Genomic DNA, 26,341 nt, shown 5'->3' with positions numbered 1-26,341 from the left:
ACCCACCCACCCACCTCCCTACCGAAGAAACAGAGGCAAGAGAGTCATCTCCATTATTGTCTTATGCATGGCCCCATTTCTTCTCACTGCTCTAACTGGCCTAGGTAAGACTGCAAGAACTGGTTGTGGAGCAACGTAAGCATGTGTATTGAACGTTCATTACAGTATAAATGCCATGGTCAACAATAGCAGAAATGTTAGGGGATACTACAGTGGAAAGAGAAAGCAACAAACGTGGAGCCAAAGGTGTCAGGCAGATTTTTATTCCAGGAATTGCCAGGTAGAACTTCCATTTCAGGACTCATCACTCTGGCCCAGAACCTTCAAATCCAAAAACTGGGGCACCAAGCAGCAACAGAACAGAGGGACAGAACAGTGCCACCCCCATTCTCCCCATTGCCTATGGAGAAACTGGCCCAAGCCCAGATGACCCTGCCTGTCCTCTGGCCCTCTGGATGGATAAGCCCAATTAGTTTGGCTTTCAGTGAGCTTTTGGACCAGACGTACACATTCTGGAGCTGAACATCTTGTCACTTACAATACAAGGCACACACAACTGGAGCTTCTAAGACAGGCACAGCATGAGGACCAGCAGCGGAGCAAGCCAATCGGGTGCCTGGGGTGGCACGTGTGCCCTGTGCCCAGGGGCAGCGCCAGCTGGAGCAGGACGCTCCACGGGGCCTCCAAGGAGTCTGCCTGCCTCCTCCCACTCAGCCGCCCTACAGCTGAGGGGGAGGCGGTGGGCAGACCGTTTGGGGTAGAGTGGAGCCTGTGGGCGCCCAAGCCACTTTGTCACTCCCAGGAGAGACATGTGGCTCGGGCACACTGCAGGCCCCGTGGTGAGTGCCGCCCCACATTTTGTCACCCCCCTTTTGTCATTCCTCCACCCCTGATGAGGACAAGCCAGGTGGAGAGTAAACAAATCCTACAGGGCAAGGCTCATGCTGAGGTGGGTTTGCTCTCAACCTTCCCTTCTCAGCAGGGGGGCGGGGAGGAAGGGGGGTGTGGTGGGGCGGCCGGCTCCTGGTGTCACCACTGAGGGGAGAGACAAAATGCCAGGCAGCACTCACTGCGGGGCCTGGGAGTGACGCAGTGGCTTGGGCGCCCGCAAGCTCCACGCTACCCCAAATGGCCTGCCCACTGCCTCCCCCTCAGCTGTAGGGCGGCTGAGTGGGAGGAGGCAGGCAGACTCCTCAGAAGCCCTTCAGAGCCTCCTGCCCTGGCTGGCCCCGCCCCGCAGGCACAGGGCACACGTGCTGCCCCAGGTGCGTGGTCGGTTTGCTCTGCCGCTGGTCCTCATGCTGTGCCTGTCTTAGAAGCTCCAGTTGTGTGGGCCTTGTGTTGTAAGCTTGCCCCGCCGCTGCTTCTCAGCACAACAGGCCAAGTCTCAAGTTGTGAAGAGACACAGCCAAAGCTCCACGAAGGGCTCATTACTTGGTGGCACCATCATTTGCACATTCTTCTTCAGACCTTTTCAAGAAGGGCCATAGCTCCCAATCGTGGCTGTTCACACTCCACAATAACAAGCCTTCCATCCTGACAGACAGTGCCAGTGTGGGCACAAAGCAGGACACAACAGGAAAGCATTCTGCCCTCCAAGACAGCAGTGACAGGGAGGCAAAGGCCTACCTGGACTGACAGAAAATGCCAGGTGCAATGCTGGGATTCCATTCCATGGACAGCAGCAGTCTTCAAAATCCTCTATGGGCGAGGTTAACCAGCCCTTCAGTTTAACCACTTCTTCTACCAAAACCCTAAGGTCCATGCTGCTATGTGGTACCTCTCCCCTTTGTAATTCCAGCACAGAGCCCCTTGCATACTGTTCAGATCTTTGAGGACTCAACTCTTTCAATCCAAGGTGGCTCCGAGCTGATACTTCTGGGCTCAGCTTGGAACTGCCGGAACTCACTTAGCTGCCTCTCCAGTGTCTGGTTCCGGTAGTACATCTCCATATAGCTGGCCTGAATCTCCCGCTGATAGCGCAGGACTTTTTCCTTCTCCTTTTGCCAAGTTTTCCGCTCCTGCTCAAAGTTTGCAGCTTGTAGCTGGGCCTGGCGCCTCTCGCGCAGCAATTCTCCCCATAGCCACTCAGCGCCCTCTGCGCTCTCCCCCTGCATCCCCTGACTTTTAGAGTCATCTGTTTCACAACCCAAAAAGTCCTGGCATGCTTGCATGGGAGAGTCCCGTGGAGGAACAGGGGAGCTGCGCTCTGGCAAGGTTTGGAAAGAGTCCCCCAACTGTGCCAGTTGCGAGTCCTTGGCTTGCAGCTCTGTTCGGACTTCCCGCAGCTGTGTTTTCAAGCTGAAGATTTCACCCAGTTTCTGGGCTATCTCCTCCTGGGCATCTCGGAACTGCTGCTTGAGCAATGAAATCTCTGCAGTCTTCTGACAGACCTGTCAAAACAGTACATTAGGGTGAGAACAGGGGATAAGACTAGACAAAGAGAAGCAGTGAGCTGTTGGATCCTGGGTGCTGCAGCACAGCAGAGGGAAAGTGTTGGAATATTTCCAAAGGACAATGTCATGCCCACAGCAAAGTCAACCAAGCAACAACAAAGACCAGAGAGAAAGGGAGATGTTGGGAGTTGCTCAGATAGGATTGTGAACATAAGGCTTTGCATGTGAAAACTTAGTTCTACAGCTTGGCAAGAGGGAAGCAGTAGCCACAAAAACTTTGCCAGCTGTCTAGTAAGAATTGATCTGCTTTGCAAAAACACCAGAGTTCAATAGAACTGGCAGCCTCCACTCCGAGATGGGGATGCATGGAGACCAGTAGAACAATGAGCATGCTGAGGAGCAAAGAAGAGCCAGGATCACAGTGGACATTGGCACCGTGCTCTGTATGGGTTTCCCCCACTCACCTCCCACTGGGTCTCCTCCAACTTGGGGCTCAGGCGCTCTGCCTGTTGCTGCTGCAGCCTCAGCTCCTCGCACTGCCTCTGCTGAAGGTCCAGCTCTTCTTGCAGCCGTTTCTTTTCCTGCTGAGCTTTGTAGAGCTGCAGCTGAAGTGCCCGCTGGCTGCGTTGGGCCTGTTGCATCACTTGCTGCAGCTTGGCTACATACATCTGCTTCAGTTCATCCAGCTCATCCATCCACAAGCGCTGTTTGTCCTCAAACATCTGTCAAAATGAGAGAAGATCATGGAGGGGTCTTACGTCAGCCCTTGAGATGAATGGCCAAATTCAGTTGGCAATTCAGTGGCCTTTCTCAGTCTAAAAGCTATCCCAATCCAGAAAGCTCAGGCTTTCTATGGAAGGGAAATCTATTCTACTCTAGGACTCATTCTTTAAATGTCTCAGTTTAAGTCCATAGCATCACAAGGTAAAAGGCATAGCCAACACAGTACCCTGCAGATGTTGGATTCCAAGCCCCCACCAACCCAGCCAGCATGGCCAATGGTCATGGATGATGGGAGTTGTAGTATGGAAACATCTAGAGAGACCACATTGGTTACCTCTGAAAGGATCCAGATAGCAGAACTGGGGAGAGTCTACATCCTGAGATTCTGCTGCCAGTCTGTTTATAGACAGGACTGGTAAGAAGAGCTAGTACTAGCCTGCTTCAGAATAAGTCAGCTCATTTATAATCAACCTGAATATGTATGACTGTATAAACTTAATTAACATATGTTATGATTCAGAAAAGGAGCAGCTTTCCATTATTCATGATGTGTAACTCCTTGGCACTTTAAGGATGGTAGAGCAAAACACAGTCCAGTGACAGCAGAACTGCCAAGTCATTCTGTCCCCAGAGCATAGCTTGACACTCAGTAAGACTGCATGTTCCAAACAGAAGATATGGATGGGCAGCAAAACCCTGCAATATTATCTGAGCAGTTCACTTTTTCACTCTGTTGTGCTCTCCACATCATCAACAAAAAAGAAGACTTTCAAAACAAAACCAAGTAAAACAAAAAGGGGCTATGAAGCACCATTTACCTGACAGCCTAGGGAGGCTAAGAATTCCTTCAAGGAAATCAAGCAGAAAAGTTTGCCCCCAAAAGTAGTTGTTTAATATTTTAGACCACACAAATTATTCACATAGGGACAATTGGGCAAGTCACTTTTATGAACATAATTGCACAATTCACCGTGGGGAGTTCAGCTCCCTTGACACTGGTGCTGGGACCAATGTAAGATAAGATGTTTTTCAATGATCATATACATATAGTAAAATAAATAAAATCAGACCAGGCAGAAAAATTGGAGCTCAACTTCTCAGCTCTACAGTCTGCTCCACAGAGGAGATCCCTCAGGAACACGTATTTCAATATTACCCATTTCTGTATGGAAAAGCTTCACCACAACGATTACATGCTCTACTCCTTCCTTCCACTGGCACACACAGTACTTCACACACATCTCCTATGTAAACTGTTTTTTCTTTCCTCTATTTCTGTTATATACTTAATGAGGAATGTGCAAGGAATTCTTTAATTAAATTTATATCCCACCCTTTCTTTCAAAGTAGCTCAGGACTAGATTGGTAGCAGGAATTGGTTCCAGATAGGAGTGGAAATCAGACACTGAGAGTTCTGCAAATAAGCAGGCTTGCAATGAAGTACTGTTACTAGTCCACCTGCCCCAACATACCCATGTTAGTAATCTGTATGGCACTTTGAAAGCCTGAAAGCAGTGTAGGAGCAACCAGCTTTCTTACTCCATAGAAAAGCTTCTCCATTGCCTTGAGGCCATTCTTATTCACCACAGGCATCCAGGAAAGTGGCTACTAGCAAGCCTAGAGAAGGGTGACATGGCTGGCAGTGATGTATGTGGGATGCAAATTAAGGATCGGATGCTTTAGGAACGGAAGATGATGCAAGATCCAAAAAAGAGAAGGCAAAATAAGGAAAGGGAGAGCAAATTGTAGTTTCCACAGGACCAAATAAGCCCATCCTGTGGTGAAAATCCACCCACCTGTGTGAAGGGATCATCATTCTCACTCAGATTTCTCTTAAGCTGGCGGAGCTCCATGCCCTTCTCAGTCAGCCGGTCCTCGAGCTGCTTCACCACATCTTCCAAGGAGTATGTGGCTTCATACGGAGGGGGTGGTTCCCCAGAGCTCTGCAGGCGGCTGAGGCTCTTGCAAGACAGAGGTGCTTTGTCTACAGCCAAAGGGTCCCGTGGCCCCCGAGAAGCCCTGTCTAAGGAACCGCCAATGTGGTTGATGTGGCCTACGGAAGCACTGAGCTGGGTTGGAGCAGGTTTGAAACGGGGAGTGTAGGTGGGGAAGCTTTGGATAGAGTTGGTGCTCTCGTCCAGGCTGATGGTGTGCAGCAGGTGGCTGCGGAGAGGGCCGCGTTGCGAGGAGCTGCTGGTGCTGCTCTGGGTCAGCAGCGTGTGCAGGCTCCCGTTGCTCTTGGACAGCTTCTGGCCTTTGGCTGATGACAGCCCCGGCATGGACAACAAGCTCTTCCCAGACACCACCTTGAAGGCAGAGGGTCTTATCCGACACTGGAAGGAACACAAGAGCCATTAGCAGGTACATCAGCCCATGAGCAAAGCAGGGATGGAAGGAGGTCAACGTGTTCTTGCCACAATTTGTAGAGTTGGTTCTATATAGCAGGGGTGCAAAACAGCAGGCCTAGGGGGCAACTGTGGTCCTCCAGGTCTCTTATCTGGCCATTGGGACTCTTCTCAAGCCACACGCCCTTCCTCAGCCACACCCACTACTGGACCTGCCTCAAGGATGGAATTCAATATGGTGCTCAGGTAAACATTCCATCAGCACACGGAATTCTCCCTGTGCAACAATCTCCCCCTCTTCTCCCTCCACCCTGTCCCCCAAATCTGATTTAGGGTTTGCCCCAACAATCTGGAGCAAATCTGGGGAGGCGCACACCTCACATGGTGGGAAGTGGGAGTCCCATTGTGCAAGCAGAAGTAGTTCTGCTCATGAAATTATTTCTTTTAATACTGCTCTGAGTATTGAGAGAAGCGGAAGCTGGTGTTGCGATGGGGGCTGTTCAGAGTAGCCATAGGCAGTGCACAATGGCCGGTAACAACATAATGAACCCACAGCGGCCAAATCACATTCTCAGATACAAACCTCTATCCACAGAGAACAACCCTATCCTGGAAGACCCCACACCAGACTACATGAATCTACTGGGAATGATTTTCAGTATGTGTGACTTGATGCTGAAGCTAAAGTGATGAGCCTGGGTTGTTGTCTACTGTTCGTTCATCAGCGTTGCCAACACTCAGAGCTCAGAAGATACCAAACAGATGATGAGGTGCACTCCCTCATCAGAGAAGACTATTTTCTCAGACAATGCAGATCCATTTGCACATGCCTTGGGAGTACAGTGGTACCTCGGGTTACATATGCTTCAGGTTACATACACTTCAGGTTACAGACTCTGCTAACCCAGAAATAGTACTTCGGTTTAAGAACTTTGCTTCAGGATGAGAACAGAAATCGTGCTCCGGCGGCAGCGGGAGGCCCCATTAGCTAAAGTGGTGCTTCAGGTTAAGAACAGTTTCAGGTTAAGAATGGACCTCCGGAACAAATTAGGTACTTAACCCAAGGTACCACTGTACTCATTTTGCTGCATTAATAAAGCGATGGTTATTGGGGGTGGGAAATACTGCCCTGAATGTTTTTGCTTGACTTCAGCGTGTGCTTGATTGAAATTGATAATACTTGTTGCTTGCCACCTGGAAACTAGCCACCTGCACAAAAGTAAAATTCACATTTGTTGTTGCTCTGCCCACTTCTGCCTCTGGCCCCACCCAACACTGGCATGTAGCCCCCAAAGGATTGCAGCCCCTGGTCTAAAAAAGGGTTGCTGCCCTGTTATATAGATTGGTTTTCCCTACTGATCGCCCCTCAACTACTTCCTCGTTAAGATGTTGAAGATAAATGGCTTAGTCCTTAAAGAAGAACAAGTTTCAGGCCAGGGCAGCCTACTTCTTTGACCAAGGAGGCTGGGCACTCCCTGGCCAGCAGCAGTAGCATACTGGAGACGATGTGGAATTGGGTGGCCATGAGGCCAAGTGTATCCTAGGGTCCACCAATAGCAACAGTACAGCAACAGTAGCCAATCTAGTTGTTCTGTCCACTATAAACGGCATCTCCTTAGATCTAGGTCCCTCAGGGTCCATTAGCTCCTCCTATGCTCCAATGCAGTGGTGGAGAACCTGTGCCCCCCCATATATTGTTTGATTACAGCCCTCAACAGCCCTGACCGTTGGCTTTGGCTAATGGGAGTTAGAGTCCAACAACACCTGGAGGACTGCAAGTTCCTGACCTCCAAAACACCCCATTAATCCAATATCCCCACATCACACACTGCTGGACCCTATGTACAGCTAAAGGCTTTCTGTTTCAACACATCAGAAATACTGTAGGACTACTGGTGGGAAAATGCATTGGATTTATGCCAAGAAGCCCCACCCCATTCCCCTTCCAATCAGTCTCTGCCAAGAAACTCTCTCTTCCTTCCTAAAACCACACCCCCAGCTTGCTCACCTTGTCAAAGCGTCCACGTTCAGGCAAGGAGCTTTTGGAGAAATCAGCTGCCCGTTGATTGTCCCGGAAATACCGCTCGGGGGACTGGTTCTCCCGGTCACTCTCATAGTCCCGTTTAAAGCCACCTCCAGATGACTGGTGCTTCTTCTCAGCCCGGGTGTCCCGCTTGCCCCCATGCAAGTAGCCAAAAACTTCACGCTGTGACATTCCTTTCCGGAGCAGCCCATCTGGCTGACGCATGCCGCGCAGACCTCCCGGAGCAGTTGGCAAGAAATCCTGTTTCTCTACTAGGCTGCCCACGCTGCCCATGCTGCCGTCGTCAGGCTCAGAATCCCGAGAGTAAGGATCAAAAAGACAATTGCCAGGGTCACAGGTCAAATGAGAAGCCTGTGCTGTTGCCATGGAGATTTAACGACAAGCGGAATGCCAGCACTGCCAAAAGAAGTCACACAGGCACACAAGTTATTGATATGTTTGTTCCCACCAGCCTGTAGGGACAGCAGGCTAAAAATCTATCCCAATCCATTCCTGTCACCAGTTCCTAGTGACACCATGCTAGGAAACAAGTGCTCTCTTAAGCTTCGGTAGTCAAGCACACCAATAAAAGCCACTGATATTACGGGAGGGGTAGGGAGCCCAGAAGCTGTTGTTGGCCTACAACTCCCATCAATCCTGACCACTGACCTTGCTAGTTGAGGCTGATGGGCATAAATGCCCAACAACATCTGGAGGGCTGCAAGGTCCCCACCCCTGCCCTACAGCTAACTATGGGCCCCGTCTCCTGTATCCCTTTTACTAACCTATTTACTCACCCAGCCAGAGCAGAGTCCAAATGCGGGAGATGCTTCAGCAGGAAGAAGCAACTCCCAACAAGGAGGCAGGATCCACCCAGACCTGCTCCTCACAGATGTCTAAGTTATTCTCCTCTGATGACAAGCTGACTCCCATATCTAGCTCCTCCTCCTGCCTCAGGCAGTAGGGTGGAAAACGAAAATAAACACGCTGGATGGCAAAGGAGGAGCTCCAAAACTGACAATACTTGCGCAGCTACCAGTAATTCTCTCACCAAGGCTACTGCAAATCATTTCCTTATTTTAGCCGCCAATAAAAGAACTCTTGGCAAGCCTATATTGGGCTGGGGAACCTGTGCCTCCCCACCATCTCCGGCCAATGCAGTTGGACTACAACTCCCATTATCCCTGACCATGGACCATGCTGCGGCCAATGGGAGCAAGAGTCCAACAACATATGGAGGGTGCCAAGTTTCTCACCACTGCTCGATACATTATATACTGGTGGCAGCCTCTACTGTCCCTAGGAACATCCTGCTCCAGTGATGATCACTGATAGCCTCCCCTGGCCCACTTGGTCAACTGCAGTCAGAATCCTATACAGTGGTACCTCGGGTTACAGACGCTTCAGGTTACAGACACTTCAGGTTACAGACTCAGCTAACCCAGAAATAGTACCTTGGGTTAAGAACTTTGCTTCAGGATGAGAACAGAAATCGTGCTCCGGCGGCAGCGGGAGGCCCCATTAGGTAAAGTGGTACCTCAGGTTAAGAACAGTTTCAGGTTAAGAACGGACCTCCAGAACAAATTAAGTTCTTAACCCGAGGTACCACTGTATAAGGTTTTGCTGGTAGCATATTTTTGTGGCTTAACAGGCCAATCAGAACAGGACACGAGTCTGGTATGATATTTGATGGGACCACAATGAGGAAAGGCGCTCCCTACCAGGATTCAGCCTTGGTCTGTCATATTGTGATAGTGATGATGCAACTGCAATTTCCCTCTCACACAGAACAGGACCTTTATTTTAGCTCTAGAGTAGTTAAGAGTACAGTCTGATGTTCAGTTGGTTAACAGGCAGGAAAGGAAGGAAGGAAGGCACATACCAGATGCTGACATGTCAGCTCCACCACTGCCCTGAGTTCCAGCCCTCTTGCTGTGTGTGGAACCACTGACACCTCTCCCTCACTGAGGTGTGCTCTTGCTATGATGTGGCCACTGATGGCGCTTCAAGAATATGCTAGCCCAGCCTCACAGTTCAGCACTCACACAGCATGACCATGTACGCAGGAAGGTAAAGATTCAGCATTGCCATGGAACCATGGATTCACAACACTTTCTCTGTCTTCATTGCCACAACCTAATGCTTGCCAGCTTCCATGGGGCAGATAGGCTGGCCATGTGTCCTACTATGGCAGGCATGTCCAAAGTCCGTTTCAGGGGCCTAATCCGGCCCGCTGGTCGATTTAATCCAGCCCCCATGGCAGTATATGTTCTGGGGTAAAAATCCTTTAAAAAGCTCAGCAACTTTGGGGTAAAATTGTAAAAAATGCTCAACAACTACAATCCTAAAAAAAATTCAACAACTTTGGTTGGCCCTCATGCATGTTCACTTCATCAAATCTGGCCCTCTTTGAAAAAAGTTTGGGCACCCCTATGGAGAGGACAGTTCTCTATTTGGGCTGTCTGGTCAGAATCCAGTTTAAAGATAAAGAACCAAGGGGGTGTGTTGTCTTTGAAGTTGCCCCTCAACAGTGGACTGAGAGGCACACAGGTCACCTGGTCAATCTTTCCCACTATGGATGAGATAGATATATTGTACTTTTACCTAAAATATCAGTTCTTTCTAAATCTGCATCTATACATATGAATTAGCACATACAGATTTACTACAGGTTTGTATGGGGTTTTTTACCGCTTTTTGGTAAGGTTTACTCTTTCTTGGTGATGTATGAGTGGGCACTCTCGGGGTAGGATAAATCTCAAGACACCTAAAATTCAGAAATGTCACCCAGTTTCTTTATACTTGTCTCCAGACCTAGCTCCAAATATACACTGGCAAAGCTGAACAGTAGAGAAACAAGCATATATGACTTGCTATTTTTGCCTCCTCACAGAGGCAATAATATAAGGAGTAACAATTCTCTGTGTCCCCTCTAACTAAAGGCAGGACTCGCGTCTTAAACTGTTTGGTGATTTCTCAGGGCAAGAACTGAAGTAAGTATCTTGGCACTGATTTATTCTGATGAGGCAGCGTTTCAGGGAGCTAAATTGGAAACATGCTCAGAGATGAGCTGGAAGCACAAACAGCTGAATTGGAGGAAACCGGAAAAGATATTTGGGAGGCAAGATGGGCAGGACAGCATCATTTCCTGAGCAGGTGTGAAGGCTTTGAATACTCGGCATTATTAGGAGGGAGCCTGAAAGCCTGCTGTTAACTGTTTGCAAATGAATGTTTGGTCCCAATGCCACAGATCAAGGTCTGGTTTACACATGAAGCAAAATAAAGGTGAACTTCTGACAGCAGATAGAGAGCCATATTTCCGAATGCTCCCAGAAGTCCAACAAAAACTCCCTGGGCAGAAACCAGCACAGCAAGCAATAGGCTAGACTAGTCCTGATAAGATAGTTTCCTACACCCAGGGATTATTATATCTTCCCATCTACTGTTTAAAATGGTATCCATTTATTTATTTGTTTGCTTGCTTGCTTGCCTGTTTGCTTTAGTTATTCTTTGGGTTATGGGCAAAGAAATATTAAAACAAGAAAAAATCACAAAAAATAAATGCAATACAGAAACAGCATTAAAAGAGGCAGCAACATTTCAGATAGGAAAACAAATTCCAGAAAAGAAAACAAGCACACACACAAAAGGGGGGGGAGTAGATAAAGAAATTAAAAGCGACAGATTTTAAAAACCTGTGAGAATAGGAAAGGGTTTTGCCTGGGGACGAAAAGACGTCTAGCTAGGCAGCAGAGAGAACCTCTCTGGCAAGCCACTACTGAGCAGCCCAGGTTTTTTTCGTAGTCACCTGTTGTATCTCAGCTCTGGTGGCACTCGGAGAAGGATCCCCATTGTTGATCTCGGAGTATATAGGTACATAAGGAGGGAAAGCAGTTTTTCAGATACTGCAACCCCAAACTATGAAGGACTTGGAAGTTCAGAATCAGCACTCTGATTTGGGCCTGGCAACATGCTGGGCACCAGTGTAGTTGGCATAATAGGCTCATAGTACCCAGCCCCTAATAATAATAATAATAATAATAATAATAATAATAATAATAATAATAATTTTTTATTTATACCCCGCCTCCCCAGCCAAGATCGGGCTCAGGGCAGCTAACAACCAATAATAAAAACAAGTTGATTAAAATACAATTTAAAAGATTAAGACACAACATTAAAACATTAGGATGCAGTCTCTTCATAGGAGGAGAAAAGAAAAAGAAAGAGGGGGAGGGAATCAAACTGATTCTAAGCCAAAGGCCAGGTGGAACAACTCTGTCTTACAGGCCTTGCGGAGAGAAATCAGATCCCGCAGGGCCCTGGTCTCATGAGACAGAGCGTTCCACCAGACCGGAGCCAGAGTTGAGAAGGCCCTGGCTCTGGTTGAAGCTAATCTAACTTCCTTAGGGCCCAGGACCTCTAGGGTGTTGCTATATGTGGACCTTAAGGTCCTCCGTGGGGCATACCAGGAGAGGCAGTCCCGTATAACAAATAGTACTCTTGCAGCTGTTTTCTATACTATCTGTAGTTTGTGGACCATCATCAAAGGCAGTCCAACATACAACACCTCACAGTGACTTAATTAGGTTACCAAGACACACCAAGATCACCGAAGCCAGGCTGTCTCTGTCCAAGTATAGTCATCGTTGGTGTACCAGTCAGGTAAGCTAGCAGAAGGCACTAAAAGATGGCAGAAGGCACTCTCATCCTCTGCATGAGTAAGCCTAAATGCCCACTGTAAGAGCTCAATGCACTGATTTGATGTGATTTATTATTTTTATATAATATATTTCATTCAAATGAATCCCAAAGCGGCTTACGAACAATAAATAACAATAATATGATACAGCATAATACATCACAAATACACCATAAACAACATAGAATCATCAGGAAAACAATTACAATTCATAAAACACTTAAATCATCAACTAAAAAAATAAGCTAAACATCACAAAGCAAAAGTCATAACCCGGGGAGGGGGGGAGCTCTATTCTACACTTCCTTCCATTTATTCATAGGCCTCTAAGAAGGTAATCTCAATATTCCAGTTTCCATCACTACAAAATTAGGGCTGATTTCTTGAATTGCCCAGGGCAGTGGCTCTAAGAAGGCTAGCACCTCAGAGCACTCTCTGCACCTCCATTTTAAACAAGCTTGCTGCCAAATGTTCATGCTCTGACCCTGCAAGATAATGACCCTAAGCACTGCCGGCTCATTAATTATCGGATAATGAATCAGCCCAACATGCTCATAACCCTGAGTCAAAAAGCTGCCACAAGTACGGAAGCACAATGTTAAAGGGGCTTTGCCAACAGGTGCCAAAAAAGGTCCACAGTCAAACTGGCAACAGAACCCGGGACTCCACATTCCCTCTTGCAGAGGCCAGTAAGTCAGCTCCAGTCATATCAAGTAGATCAAGGCAGTCCCAAAGAGGAAGGTTTCCATGGCAACAGACTTCCACACAGCTCATTTATGTTCCCACATGTACTGATAATATACAGTCTGTTCAAAGTAGGCTTGTGGCAGAGAGCCCGCCCAGCTTTAACAGATGTTGGCACAGTTCTTGCAGAGGAGTAAGAGCTCTCCACCCTTGGTGCACATAATTGGGTCCCCAGTGCACATGACAAAGGGTAGTGACAGTAGCTAAAGGCTCATTATAATGATCCTATCCCATGTTGACTGGCAGATAGGATGGGGTGTTTCAATAGATGTCCCAGAGGATTTGGCGGCCTAGATTCCTACACAGTGCCAAGACTCTTGAAACTTTCCTGGCCCAGAGGCTCACACCCCATATGAATCAGGAGAGACTGTGCATGCCCTGGACCAGAGTGTGGACTCGGTGAAGGCCAAAAAATTGAGTCTGAATCATTGCAAGATGGAGATGCTGCAGGTAAGTGGTTCCCAAGTCTCAATAATGGGACAGTTGCCTTCCTATTGGGTTGTACTCCTGTAATGGAGCAGGTTTGTAGACTAGGTGTTCTCCTGGATCCAACTCTGACACTAGAGGCTGGTTCCCAGATACAAGAGAGAGGGCAGTTGCCCACTCTGGATAGGGCTGCACTCCTCCTGAAGGAGCAGGTACATAGTTTGGGGGTACTCTTGGAACTAACTTGGTGGCCTCAGTGACTGGGAGTTCTTTTTTTGGATGCCCACCAAGTGTGGCAGTTCCTGATTAGGGATGACCTGGCTACTAAATTCCATGTGTATTGATAACCTCAAGACTATGCCTTTGTGTTTCATCCAGAAGCTTCAACTATTGTGGAATGTTCTGGCTAGACTGGTGATAGAAACAGACTACCACCAACACATGACAACGGACTTATAAGACTTGCACTGGCTTCCCATCTGCTACCATGTACAAAGTCCTGAACAACCTGGGCTCAGGATACCTTACTGACTGCTTTAGCCCATATGTCCCAGGTTGATCAGTGAGATCATCTGGGGAAGTGTGGTCCCCCATGGACCAGAAGCACAACTCATGCCAACAAGAAGTCATGCCTCCATTGTAACAGATTTACTCTAAGGAACTCCCTACCATTAGAAATTAGGCAGGCACTGTCCTTGCTAAGTTTCAGATGTCAGGTTAAACCAGGAGACCTTCACACCATGAATGTTGTTCTAATGTTCTCCCCTCTACAGTGGTACCTCTGGATGCAAACGGGATCTGTTCCGGAGCCCCGTTCGCATCCTGAAGCAAACGCGACCTGTGTCCGCGTGTGTGCGGGTCACGATTCACTGCTTCCACGCATGTGCGTGATGTCATTTTGAGGGTCTGCGCATGCGCGAGTGGCAAAACCCGGAAGTAACGTGCTCCGTTACTTCTGGGTTGCTGGGGAGCGCAACCCGAAAATATTCATCCCGAAGCTACTTCAACCCGAGGTATGACTGTACTTATTGTATCTTGGGTGTTTTTATTTCTGTAAGCTGCTTTGAGACATATGGTGAAAAGTGGTGCATATGGTTTTAAATAAATAAATAGAAGCTGGGGTGACCTTCATGGCTAGGAGTGCTTTTTTACCAGCTTTGGTTGGCAATACAGCTATGGCCATTTCTGAACCAGGATAGCCTGAAAATGGTTGCTTATGCACTGGTAGCCTCCAAGTTGAACCACTGCAAGATGTTCCATGTGATGCTGCCCATGAAGTTGGTTCAGAAACTGCAGATCGTGCAAAATGCAGTGGCTCAACTGCTCACTGAGGCAGACTATCACCATTGTGTTATGCTGTTGCTGAAAAAATTATACCCACTGCCAATTAGCTACCAGACTAAGTTCAAGGTGCTGCTATACAAAGCCTATAGAGCTTGGGACCAGAATGTAAGAGTATATTACTCCTTATATATGCCCAACCAATGACTGCACTGTGAAGAGAAATGGACTTCTGCATATGCCATCTAATCAAGAGGCCCATTCTGTACAATGTAGGAAATGGGCCGTTAGAATGGCAGCACCAATTCTTGGGAAGTCCATACTGTTTCTATCAGACAGATACCACCTCAGTTATCTTTTCAAAGTCTATTCAATGCCTTCTGTTCTTCAACAAGCCTTTGCAGTGGATATTTTTATCCCACTCAGTATCTGCATCAAACTGAAATTGTTTTTATATTTGAAACTATGTGTGTGTGTACATGTGTTTATTGTTGATGTATTTATTACTTTGAGATATTTTATAGGAAGCAATTCACATACAGAATGGAATAAAATTTCCCAATATCATCTTTTTTGTTCATAATAATTTCATAATTAGCTGATGGGATGATTTTCTTTTATTGTCATGTTGTGGATACTATATGTGAAACAAATTATTGAATGTTAATTGTTTTTGGTTATATTTTGAATTGTTACAGGGCGGCAGTGATTTTTAGCTTATATTTTGTCTTTTTAGCTTATTATTTATTTTTAGCTTATATTTATTAGGATTCTAAACCACCTCAAACACAGTAATTTGGAAAGGTGGCATAAAAAACTGGAATAAAATGAAGTTGGGCTGGTTCACATGGACGAACCTGTTCAGGTAACACTAGGACTGTGACGCATTGAATCTGCATGGAAATTCCTCAGTCAGACCTGTCATGCCAACTGGGATGGAAGCCAGTTCCTGCCAGATCTCTTTCTCTACTGTTCAGTTCATAGTCTGATGTCCAATGACTCTTCACCGTTCTCTGTCTTCTGAAATGTTTTGTGGGCATCATAGGACTCCACCCTTTTCTTGAATTTGCTCCATGTAGTTCTATCCAAGTCCTCATCTAGTTCCTTTTCCCTCTTAGCTTCCTTTCAATCATCTATTGAAGGATCTCCCATCTTCTACAATATCGTATTGGACTCTAGGACCCTTAGGAAAAGCACCGTCATACTTCTTCAACCCTTTCTGCACTCCGCATACTGCTCCAAATCCATCCAAATATACCTTCATTTGCTTCCTTCCTATTCACATTCTTCTCCAATACAAGCTTCACATTTTGTTTCTTCCACTTGGCCTCTTGTCTATGCTTCACATATAAATACATGAACACATAAAATAACTTCTGGATATATTTCTCCTGCCAGATATTCGCCGCTCAGTGAATGCTCTGCTTTATAACAAAAAGCTAGGAGAAGCAACGGGTCCTGTTGGGATGCTACCTGGCAGGGCTGGCCTTTCTTGCAAAAGTGACAGGGAGGTGGATTGACCATGTAGGTTGCCAGAGAGCAGAGGTGAGCAAAAAGAGCTAGGCGGCCCCTGCAGGAATCAGGTTAATGGGCATGCAGCACTCCTCCTGACTGGCACAGGTGTGCCTGGGTACAAAGAATCATAGAATTGTAGAGATGAAAGGGACGCCGAGGAACATCTAGTCCAAACCCTGCAATGCAGGAACACACAGCTGTCCCATACGGGGATCGAACCTGCAACCCTGACATCATCCGCCCCACACTTTAAACAACTGAGCTATCTCAGCTGTGCGTGGAGGGTGTCCCCTCACCTTCCCTAGCGTGGAGTTGCACCTTGGATTTGAACCAGGGACCTCCAGCCTGCTCTTCTGCAGGCCCAGAGCTCCTGGCATCTGTGCATGGTTGTTCAGGCTGAGGATGGGAGGAAAACAAATGCCCCATGGTGTGTCTACTAACTGTCTGCTCCTCTTGCTCTGTGGTACAGTGGTACCTCGGGTTAAGAACTTAATTCGTTCTAGAGGTATGTTTTTAACCTGAAACTGTTCTTAACCTGAGGTACCACTTTAGCTAATGGGGCCTCCTGCTGCCGCCGTGCGATTTCTGTTTCCATCCTGAAGCAAAGTTCTTAACCCGAGGTACTATTTCTGGTTTAGCGGAGTCAGTAACTTGAAACGTCTGTAACCTGAAGCATCTGTAACCCGAGGTACCACTGTATTTACAGTGTGGGTTCAAGCCTTGGAAACTCACTCTCTTTTGCCCCTGACATAGCTTTTTCCTTCCCTTTCCTTCCCTTCCCCTCTTCCCTCCCCGCTGTGTGTGTGTGTGTGTCTAGGCTTACAAAAGGTGAGCATGGCCATATTTGCCCACTCCCTCTTGTAGGGCTCACACTCTCATATCCTGCTTCCCAGCCCCGTGCTCTATGCAGTGAGTCACTGAAAGTTGCTGCTGTCAGCAAGTGTCTGTAGCTAGCTGCTTTTGTTACACAGCTCAACCCCTCCCTTGGGCTGCTTGGCCAAAGAGTTTTTACCTCCCTACCTGAATCTTTAATCCCTGTTCACAGGAGGGCTACACTTGATATTTGCAAGCCTCTTGCCCAGGAAATTACTTGGGTGCTGTGTAATTGTGCCACATTGCCGGCACAATCCCTGATTCACAGTGGGCAGTGCCAGTTTTCCCAGGAATGCTGGCCCTGTTTGATGTCTCCCTTTCTAAAGCTGCTTTTGTATTTGCATGTGTGTGTGTGTCCCCAATTTGATAAATATAGGATATGGGGATGTTCCAGCAGCGCAGTGGTGGTGCATTCCGCCCCCCTCGCCAAAAAAGAAAAGAAAATTTAAAGCATAGGATTGCTTTGCCTTAGGGCTAGATGCAAACTGATTAAAGGATACTCTCACCTAATTTTTAACTGACCTATGAAAATCTCCAACACAGGTCGTATCTAAGTATCAGAATTTAACCAAGATAAATTGGGCAGCTATACTATAAATGGTAACTAGAGCAAGAATAATTGGTGCTACATAGGTGGAGGAAAATAAACCCTTCAAGCCTTAGGGCAAAATTCCATCACATTATGAAAAATAGGGGTATGACATTTCTGAGGTATATTATCTTACAATGTGTGTGCTTTGCATGACTTTTCACCTCATTTTGAAATGCCAGTGATTGCCAGAAGACTGGGCTAAATTGGCAATTCTTGTGGAGATAAGTGCTAAAAAAAGAACTGAGGCGAGAGACTGGCTTGCTGCAGGAATTGCCAAGAGTCTAGCCTCTGCAGACTTCAATAACATGATAATTTTGTCACACACTGGAACTAGTGATTCCCTGTAGGATCAGACCCCCTTCCATTTATGCCAATATACAAATCTATTGTGAGAGAGACCTCATTTGTAATAGCGGGCAGTATTCAGAGCACATGCCCTCTGCAAGGATTTCCAACTGCATAAGGGGACTTTCTCTAAGTCTCACAGTGGCCAACCAATTATTGAGAGTAGGATGTGAACTAGATAGGCCTCCTTTGGCCTGATCCAGCAGGGTTCTTCTGATGTTCCACTAAGTATTTGCAGCAATAGGACAAACTGGGCAAATCTGTAATGTAATAATAAATTGACAGTGACAGACGGATAATACAAGAGGTCAGGGCTAAGTCAGGGACATGTAAATGAAGCAGGCTCCAAGTTGAAGCAGGCAAAGTCTGGGAAACTGAAGATGGCTTTGGATACTACCCAGAATTGCTGCTGGGGGGAAATGTATGAATAACTTACACATCCTGCTTCCATTCTGCTATGTGCTACACAGGTATCCAGCTTATACAGCTCCTTTTGAAGATGCTAGTTTGCTGTTATTACTACTACCCAGAAGCATGGAAAGAGCGTTATCTTTTCAGTGCTCCAATGCAACACCTGAAACCATCCATAGTTAGAATCTAGAAGCGATGCATGGGCATGTTCTGTTGTAGAAATAAGGGTTTAAGGCAGGAAAGGAAGATCTAGCAGTGCAAGTGATAACTGCAACAAAGCACACATAAGAGAGCAATGCAAGGCAAGAGATGACTGGGGATATTTGAGATCTGGAGGCACATTACCATAAGGATGCAGTGGTGACTAAATGGACATGGTTCTTGTTATGTACTGAAGTTCTCACCCTGGGCCAGCAGGGGGATACTGTAAATAGTTATGCAAATGAAGGATCAAAAGTGACATTCAGTGATTGGATAGTTTTAGAAAGTTGTTACAGTAACAAGGTACTAGAGCGCTATATAAGCAGGCTGACTGAGCCCTTCAATTCAGTTCTGTTCTGGCATCTGAATAAAGAAGAGCTGTTTGAAGAATTGCTGTGCCGTCTGATATGTTCACCCACAACTTAACAGTTCTTGTCCAATTCTCAGAGAGTAAGTCAGGTTCAAAGATTCCTGACACTAAAAGCTGAAACTTCACTATCCAAACACACTAATACAGTACACTGGTACCTTGGTTCTCAAACTTAATCCATTCTGGAAGTCCCTTCCAAAACCAAGGCGTGCTTTCCCATAGAATGTAATGCAAAATGGATTAATCCATTCCAGACTTTTAAAACAACCCCTAAAACAGCAATATAACATGAATTTTACTATCTAACAAGACCATTGATCCATAAAATGAAAGCAACAAACAATGTACTATAGTCACACAATCAATCATTCACTAGCTGAACTGGGTTCCACACAGTCACAAAAACAAAACAAAAAGAGCCACAAAAACGCAAAATAAATAGCAAAAACAGACAGACCTCAGTGTAACACTCAAAACCAAAGAGTGGCACTCAAATCGGAAATGTAACACTCAAAACGGAAGTGTGGCACTCAAAACGGAGCATGTTCAGCTTCCAAAAAAAGTTTGCAAACTGGAACACTTACTTCCGGGTTTGCAGTGGTTGGGTTCCAAGTTGTTTGAGATCCAAGGTGTTTGAGAACCAAAGTACCACTGTACTTGTGTGGGCTGTAACATTTCTGGGCCAAGGAACTCTTGGTCTCTCCTGAGAATGTCAATGTTAATTTCATTTCTTTCTCAAAAAAAGAGAAGGCGATAAGCTTCATGGTGTGAACAAGTATTAAAAATGTGTCTGCAGTTTATGCCAAGACTCATAAACCAGAAGGCAAATTAAGAGACTCCAATATGTGGCTGTCACTGAGAATGACTTTTAAATCAGCATCAGATTTTTAGAAGCTTGCTGTGATTCTGAACATCTGAAGGAGACTGTGAATGTCATAAAAATAGAAAAGGCCTCCTGGATCAGACCAAAGGTCCATCTAGTCCACCATTCTATTCCTAGTAATGGTCACCTAGATGCTTCAGGGAAGCTGATAGCAGGACAGCCCTCTGCTGTTGTTTCACCACCACCTCCAACTTGATTTCAGTGCTATACATGTTCTAAACTTGGGAGGTTCTATTTACCTATTGTGTCCATTGATAATCTTTCACCATAAATTTGCCTAATCCCCTTTTAAAATCATTATGTAAGCCTGTGGCCATCAACACACCTTATGGAAGTGAATTCTACACTTCGTTTGAAATTATTTTCTTTTCTCTGTTCTGAATCTACTGGGTGTACTGTGAAACAATTGGGTGACCTCAGGTTTTAGTATTATGAAAGGGAATAGAGGGGGATCATATTATCTAATCTTTCCACGCCACATATTTTTTCATAAATCATCTTTTTCAAACTGATGTAGTACCATAACTTTACCCCTTTCCACATAGGGTGGCATTTCAATCCTTGATAATTTTGATCACCCTTTCCTGCACTTCTCCAGAGATCTACGATTTCTTTTTAGAGATGGAGCTACCAGAACTGTAAAGTTCAGTCAATATAACAGCCCAGACAAACTTTTTCAACCAAGTCAGTCCCCTCTCATCAGTCATCTAATGTGGACTATCTAACGTTACAGATTTCTTCTCCAGGAGCCACTGCATGGAGGTTGCTCCAAGAGCTGTTTGCTATATCAAATGCACTTTCATGCAGTGGGGAGATGGGGTGGGGGGAACAGGACAGTTGCTACATGTGCAACCATTGTATACATTTTGGGAAGCCACACCCAATTGCAGCTCTTCAACAAGTTTGCACACATTTTACAGTACAAAAGTGAGAGCATTAGGCACAAGACCAACAGCCTGAGAGCAGGAGAGTCTTATTCCATGTACTGCCCGTGTAAACTGTTCAGTTGCCTCTCCAAAGAAGGTGAGGCAATGGTTGGAACAAGGAAGTGGCTCATGTTTCCTGTATCCTTCTAAATCTAAAAATAGCAATTTCACAGGAAGCAGCTTGTGAAACCCCCGGGCAGGTAAGGTTGACTATGTTGGGGCGTTCAAGGTTAGAAGCAATACCCAGACATTCCTTTGGGTATAAGTATTCTCAGACTTGGCTTCTGCACTGATCAGCTCTCCTTCAAAAAAGGAATGCATGCATCAAAAGAAATGCTCAACCGCTACACCAGAAATCGGGAAACGGTGGCATTCCAGATACAGTATTGTTGGATTCCAAACTCCCATCATCCAAATTCATCATAATGCTAATGTACAAGATGCACATTAGGTTGGACTAGATGACCCTCAGGGTACCTTCCAGTTCTATGATTCTATGACCCCAATTGTCCCGCAAAGAAGCAACCCCCCCCCCAAACCCACATACATACATAAGAGCAGGCATAGGCAAACTCGGCCCTCCAGATGTTTTGGGACTACAACTGCCACCATCCCTGACCACTGGTCCTGTTAGCTACAGATGATGGGAGTTGTAGTCCCAAAACATCTGGAGGGCCGAGTTTGCCTATGCCTGCATAAGAGATTTGTTTTTAAATGACCTGCAGCTATAGTGAAAGCACTTTCTAAAGCTGTTCCTCAGTCTTGCTTTTATGATCTATATACCATTCCAAACAACAGGATGACAGAGACTAAAACGGTATGAATTGAATATATCTTTACATAGCTAACAATCTATACTGCTCAGAAAAAGAATGGAGAAAATGACTACTAAGATATCCCAGAAAGAGAATGCTCTGTTCTGAAAGCCAAACATGTATACACCAATGACTCATCAAGAACTATTAGACTTTGGAGATTCAAGAAACAAAATCGCCTTCTTTGTAAGTTGAATCAGACGACTGTATTTTCTACAGTGATTCTTCAAGGTCTTCAAGTAAGTAGCCACTTTCCCCATCCTTTCACAGGAAATGGGATCCTGAGATTCTTTCTGACTGGAGCTTCAACAATCTGAACTAGGACCTTCTGTACATGAGCAGGTGCTCATATCTACTACATTATGAGGCTCCCTCCTGGATTTATGGCTGCAGCATGCCAAACAGAATCCGGTTTCTGAGGCAGAACTTCAGGAGTTCTCATTTTTAAGGAGCTTTCTAGCATATCTTTACAGAGGACGGAGCGTTGTGTTCTGTTTAGCCATTAGTCATCCCCACACTTCCTCCTGCCATGACATTACACTTGGCCAAAGATATTCCAAATTCTGCAAGACCTCAAATATTGCATTTTTGATGGGTTTTTTTTTCCTTTTTCTTCTTCTTCAAATAAACACATTGTCTAGGTTCAATTCTGTGCTGTTAGCTTCGTAATATTGGGTGGGAGGGGAGGTGGATGCAAAAAGAAATAGGTCTGTCCAGAAGACCACTGTGTTTTGCAGCACACCATTCTCAAAGGAGGGAAGTGTCATCAGCTTCATGTCTGTACATTATTTATTTACCTATTGCTATAACGCATCATATTATTAAAAGTGACAAGATAAAGTCAGATGGGTAGCTTAGTGTGTGCCTTATAAGCCCCTGGTACAAAGCAACAAAGTGCTCCCTTAAGAGCAAGACATGCAAACTCAGGGGCATTATAAAGCTCTCGTTTGAGTTTACAACCCCACGAATTTGGCTTGGATTCCTTTGTCAAGACTCCAAGCTTTACTGTTTGACTAATATTCTGGGACTTTTTACTACACACTTCAAATAGAATCTGGTAAGGCAAGTGAAGAAGAAAGTGCCGCCATATGAGCCACCCGAACGGCGTGTGATTTGTAGTAATGAAAGATAAATGGCCTGCTGGATGCAAGCCAATCTTGTTTCTGATCTGGGTTATATTTTGCTTGTGGCACTGCTGGATGATGTATGCCTGGAGATCAACAAAATAACTTGCGCAATGTTGATCTTATTAGACTTTCAGGGTTTGGTTACGTTGGGAATTTCCCCCGATGATCACTGAGCCTGGGGGCTATTGTGTTCCCCTGCAGTGTGTGGCGTGGCTTGCAGTATGAATCATTTCAAGCTATTTTTGCAGTGTACCCACTCTCTGATCCTGGCAAACCGTGCTCTGTATTTTATAGCTTGATCTGCAGGTGGGGGTTGCTGATGCTGGTGGACGAATGGTCCTGCCTTTCCAACCTCTCTAACTTGATGTTGCTGATAATAATGTGTTGGGGTTGTGAAGGTGGGGCTTGACATACATCTCTAGGACTGATATCAAGTTGTTCTACCACTGGCAAAGGGATTCCAGGGGTAATGGTAGATGTCTATAATCAGCTCTGATAGGGATGGATGAATTTGTCAGTTTTGTTTTGTCTAGGTTTCTTGTTTTCCATGCTTAAACTCAATTTGTCCTATTTCCACAACAGTTTGATTTTTTTTTTAAGTCAACACAAAAATCTGTACTTTTTTGCACATTTCTCCCAATGAACACCTTTCTGTGTACATTTCTGCCCAACACATGCATCTTTGCTGGCAACCTTCCCTAATACATTTTTGGACATTATTTTCACTAATATACATATCTGTCAAAACAAAATAAAAAAATTCCTTCCAGTAGCACCTTAATGACCAACTAAGTTAGTTCTTGGTATGAGCTTTCATGTGCATGCACACTTCTTCAGATACACACTTTCCCTCATATCTGTGTACACACTTTCCCTCAATATACGCTCTTCCTTTATATGCATTTTTTGGCTGGAGAACAGCATCTCAAATTCAGAGATGTGCAAATTTGGAAGAATAACTGTGTGCTGGTTTGCCTATTGGCTTGAAAATTAGGTAAATTTGCATTGGAATGTGAACTGAAGAGATGTCTCCCTCATCCCTAGTCCTGGGTATGTCCTACAGTGTCCTTCAAGGTTTCATCTTGTCCCTTCTCCTATCCAATTTCCATGCTGTGAAGATCTGGAGACAGGTGTTTTCAACATGCTGATCACACTCACTCAGTTTTTTCCTTCCAGATCCTGTGATCTTGGGCATGATTACTCAATGACTTTCAGATACTATAATCTGGAGGGAGGGTAGATACATGTCACTCATAAACATTCAGGATTCCCTGGTTGTTAAAGTAAAACTTTACAATGTTAACATTTATGAGGATGACTTTTCTGAAGGTGATCACAAGTGGGAGGGGGAAGGTCAAATATTCAAGCCAACCACTGGCTTTATATTGTATGCCGCCATATTCATGTGTTTGGTGTCCAGTTACAAAAGGGACTGGAATTTTTGCTCGTGGGGGTTCATAGCCCTTCAGGGTGGTCTCTTCTAACAATAGGTTTAGTCCTAGCAAAGGGGAGCAGTCTCTTGTGCTGGCTTCATTCAATTCACTCTAGTTAACAATCTCAATATGTCACTTGCATTCACTGGTCACACAGTAGGGGGTCTCTGGAAGGAATGCTCTGCCCTGTGCTAGGCAGGAGACCACAAAGGAAGAGAATGATCACCTTCATGGTTCCTTAGAAATAACAGGCCAGAAGAAGTGGCGAAAGGATAACTTTCAATGGAGCTAGCATAGCACAGAAGGGGATACATATACAAAATAATCATAAAGTATGTATTCCAGATGAATTCATCCAGATTATCTGCCACACCTCAGAGCCATGCTCACAGACCACACCATGCAATTCCAATGTGTGTAAAGATTAGTTTCAATAATTTAAGAAGTTTACTCCTTTGTTGCTTTTACCTCCTTGGCTGAGAGAACAGTGGGGCTATCAAAGAATAAAAAGTGGCACTTCGTTCCTTTTAGATATCTGGAGCTGGTCTCACTCTCAGTTAACAGACAGGATACTTTACAATTCAACTGTTTCCCAGCTTTTACGTACTTTATTTCCAGGGAGCACTTAACGTGGGTGTTCATGTAATACCGGTAAGAAAGAACACTTTAACCCCAGAAGTGTGGCAGACCCCTGTCTATCCGGGAGTAAACTGTCAGGGTGTTTGATGGCCAGAAATATGTAATGCGACTTGCTCAGATCTTTGCCACATGTGATGCTTGTCAAGTCCTTGTACGGTTTTTGTTTGTTTTGTGTGCTTTTTTAATTTCAAACACAAGCACAAGTACATGTTCCGGTTTATCCAGATCTACGACTAGGTAGAAAGCTATCCCAGAATGAATGTCACAATGTAAAGTTACCCGGGAGGCAACCTCTGCATTGACATAAGCTCCCAGCACGGATCGTTTAGATATCCCCTACCATCATTGCTACCACGCAGGCAAGCGGGAAATCATTCTACTGCGCAGAGCCTCTCTGCTGCGCAATTCCCAAAGAACGACGGCGCTCACCAATTAAAGGATGCGCCTTTCTTTGCAACACCAAGTCGCGGGGTCACCATTCGCCTTCGCCGGGGCGAAAAACCTGCGGCCCTCTAGCCTGATCTTCACCACCGAACTCCTTAGCTGCGAAGCCCGGGGCAGCGTTACGAGACCGGGCAGGGCTTCCCCGTCTCTGCGCGCCCCGACGCCTCCATTTCCAGTCCAGCAACACTCAGACTCCGGCCCCATGAGCCAGCCACCCCGTCCCAAGGGAACCCTGTTGAGCCCGTCCCAGACCCCTCAAAGGGAAGACAAGCTGCTCGCTCGGGGCTGCATTCGCAGACGATCGGGGAACCACGTGTAAACGAAATGAGAGAGGGCTAGATCCATCTCGGTTTCAGACCCGGGAGAAGGGGGGGAAGCAAACGCCACTGTCGGAAAGCGGATGAGAACAAAGAGCCACCCGCCAGATGGACAGGTCCCTGCCTTAGCCGGGACCCGGGACAGTTTCCCCGAGGAGAGCGGCGGCCAGCAGCGACTCACCATGATTGCTGCCTGCAGCCTGATCCCCGGCTAGACTGGGCTGGACTCCATCCCGCGACCTCCTCCTCCTGCTGCTGCTGCTGCAGCCCCTCGGTCGGCTCTTCCTTCCCTCCCTGAGATTTGAACACCCCACTGCAGGCAAGGAGCCCGGGAGTCTCTGGCTGCGCCGCTGGGGAGGAGGCAAAACCTGGTCTGGATCCGCTCGGCATCTGCGCCTACCCACGTAACAGCGAAGGGAGCAGTGGCCCTCGCGGTGCTGCGGCAAGAGCAATGGCAAAGCGCGGCCTGGATTTCGCAAACTTGAACCTCCCAAACCAAATGGGACGCAGGGTAAAGGCAGGTTCAATGGCCACTTGCGCTGGGTGCCCTCCCACTGACTCAGGTAAAATGGCACCTGCGTAAGTGGCTAAATTGTCCCCCGAGACCAAGAAAAATTACACCTTTTGAGATGACGAATGCAAAAGCATGGAATTATTCCATGAATACGCAGGAAGCAAATTCGGAGCTGGGACATCAAGAGCAAGCGATTGCAGCCAGAATCCATCACTCTGGAAAATCCGAAAGGTTGGGGTGGTTGCCCACGAGGAATCTCCAGGGAGCAGAATAGTGCAGGGGCTGACTTAATTAAA

General features: G+C 46.2%; 1 protein-coding gene across 3 annotated transcripts; it reads right to left on the bottom strand.

Moving 5' to 3' along the window:
- Positions 1–247: 247 nt before the first annotated feature.
- Positions 248–25,859, bottom strand: N4BP3 (NEDD4 binding protein 3). Of its 3 annotated transcripts, none has more exons than XM_079967647.1 (5): positions 25,713–25,859; positions 7,473–7,904; positions 4,916–5,452; positions 2,861–3,118; positions 248–2,393 (listed from the first exon to the last, which is right to left on the bottom strand). In XM_079967647.1, exons 2-5 carry the CDS (start codon positions 7,872–7,874, stop codon positions 1,824–1,826), a joined length of 1,767 nt encoding a protein of 588 aa, XP_079823773.1. In that variant the 5' UTR covers positions 7,875–7,904; positions 25,713–25,859; the 3' UTR covers positions 248–1,823. The 3 variants fall into 3 exon arrangements, with proteins under 3 accessions (XP_079823773.1, XP_079823775.1, XP_079823774.1); XM_079967649.1 differs by lacking the exon at positions 25,713–25,859 and adding an exon at positions 9,370–9,960; XM_079967648.1 differs by lacking the exon at positions 25,713–25,859 and adding an exon at positions 8,285–8,821.
- Between the last annotated feature and the right edge of the window lie 482 nt (positions 25,860–26,341).

The sequence above is a fragment of the Podarcis cretensis genome, assembly GCF_951804945.1.
Source record: "Podarcis cretensis genome assembly, chromosome: 2".
In the NCBI taxonomy this organism is placed as follows: domain Eukaryota; kingdom Metazoa; phylum Chordata; class Lepidosauria; order Squamata; family Lacertidae; genus Podarcis; species Podarcis cretensis.
This window is presented reverse-complemented; position numbering and strand designations above follow the sequence as displayed.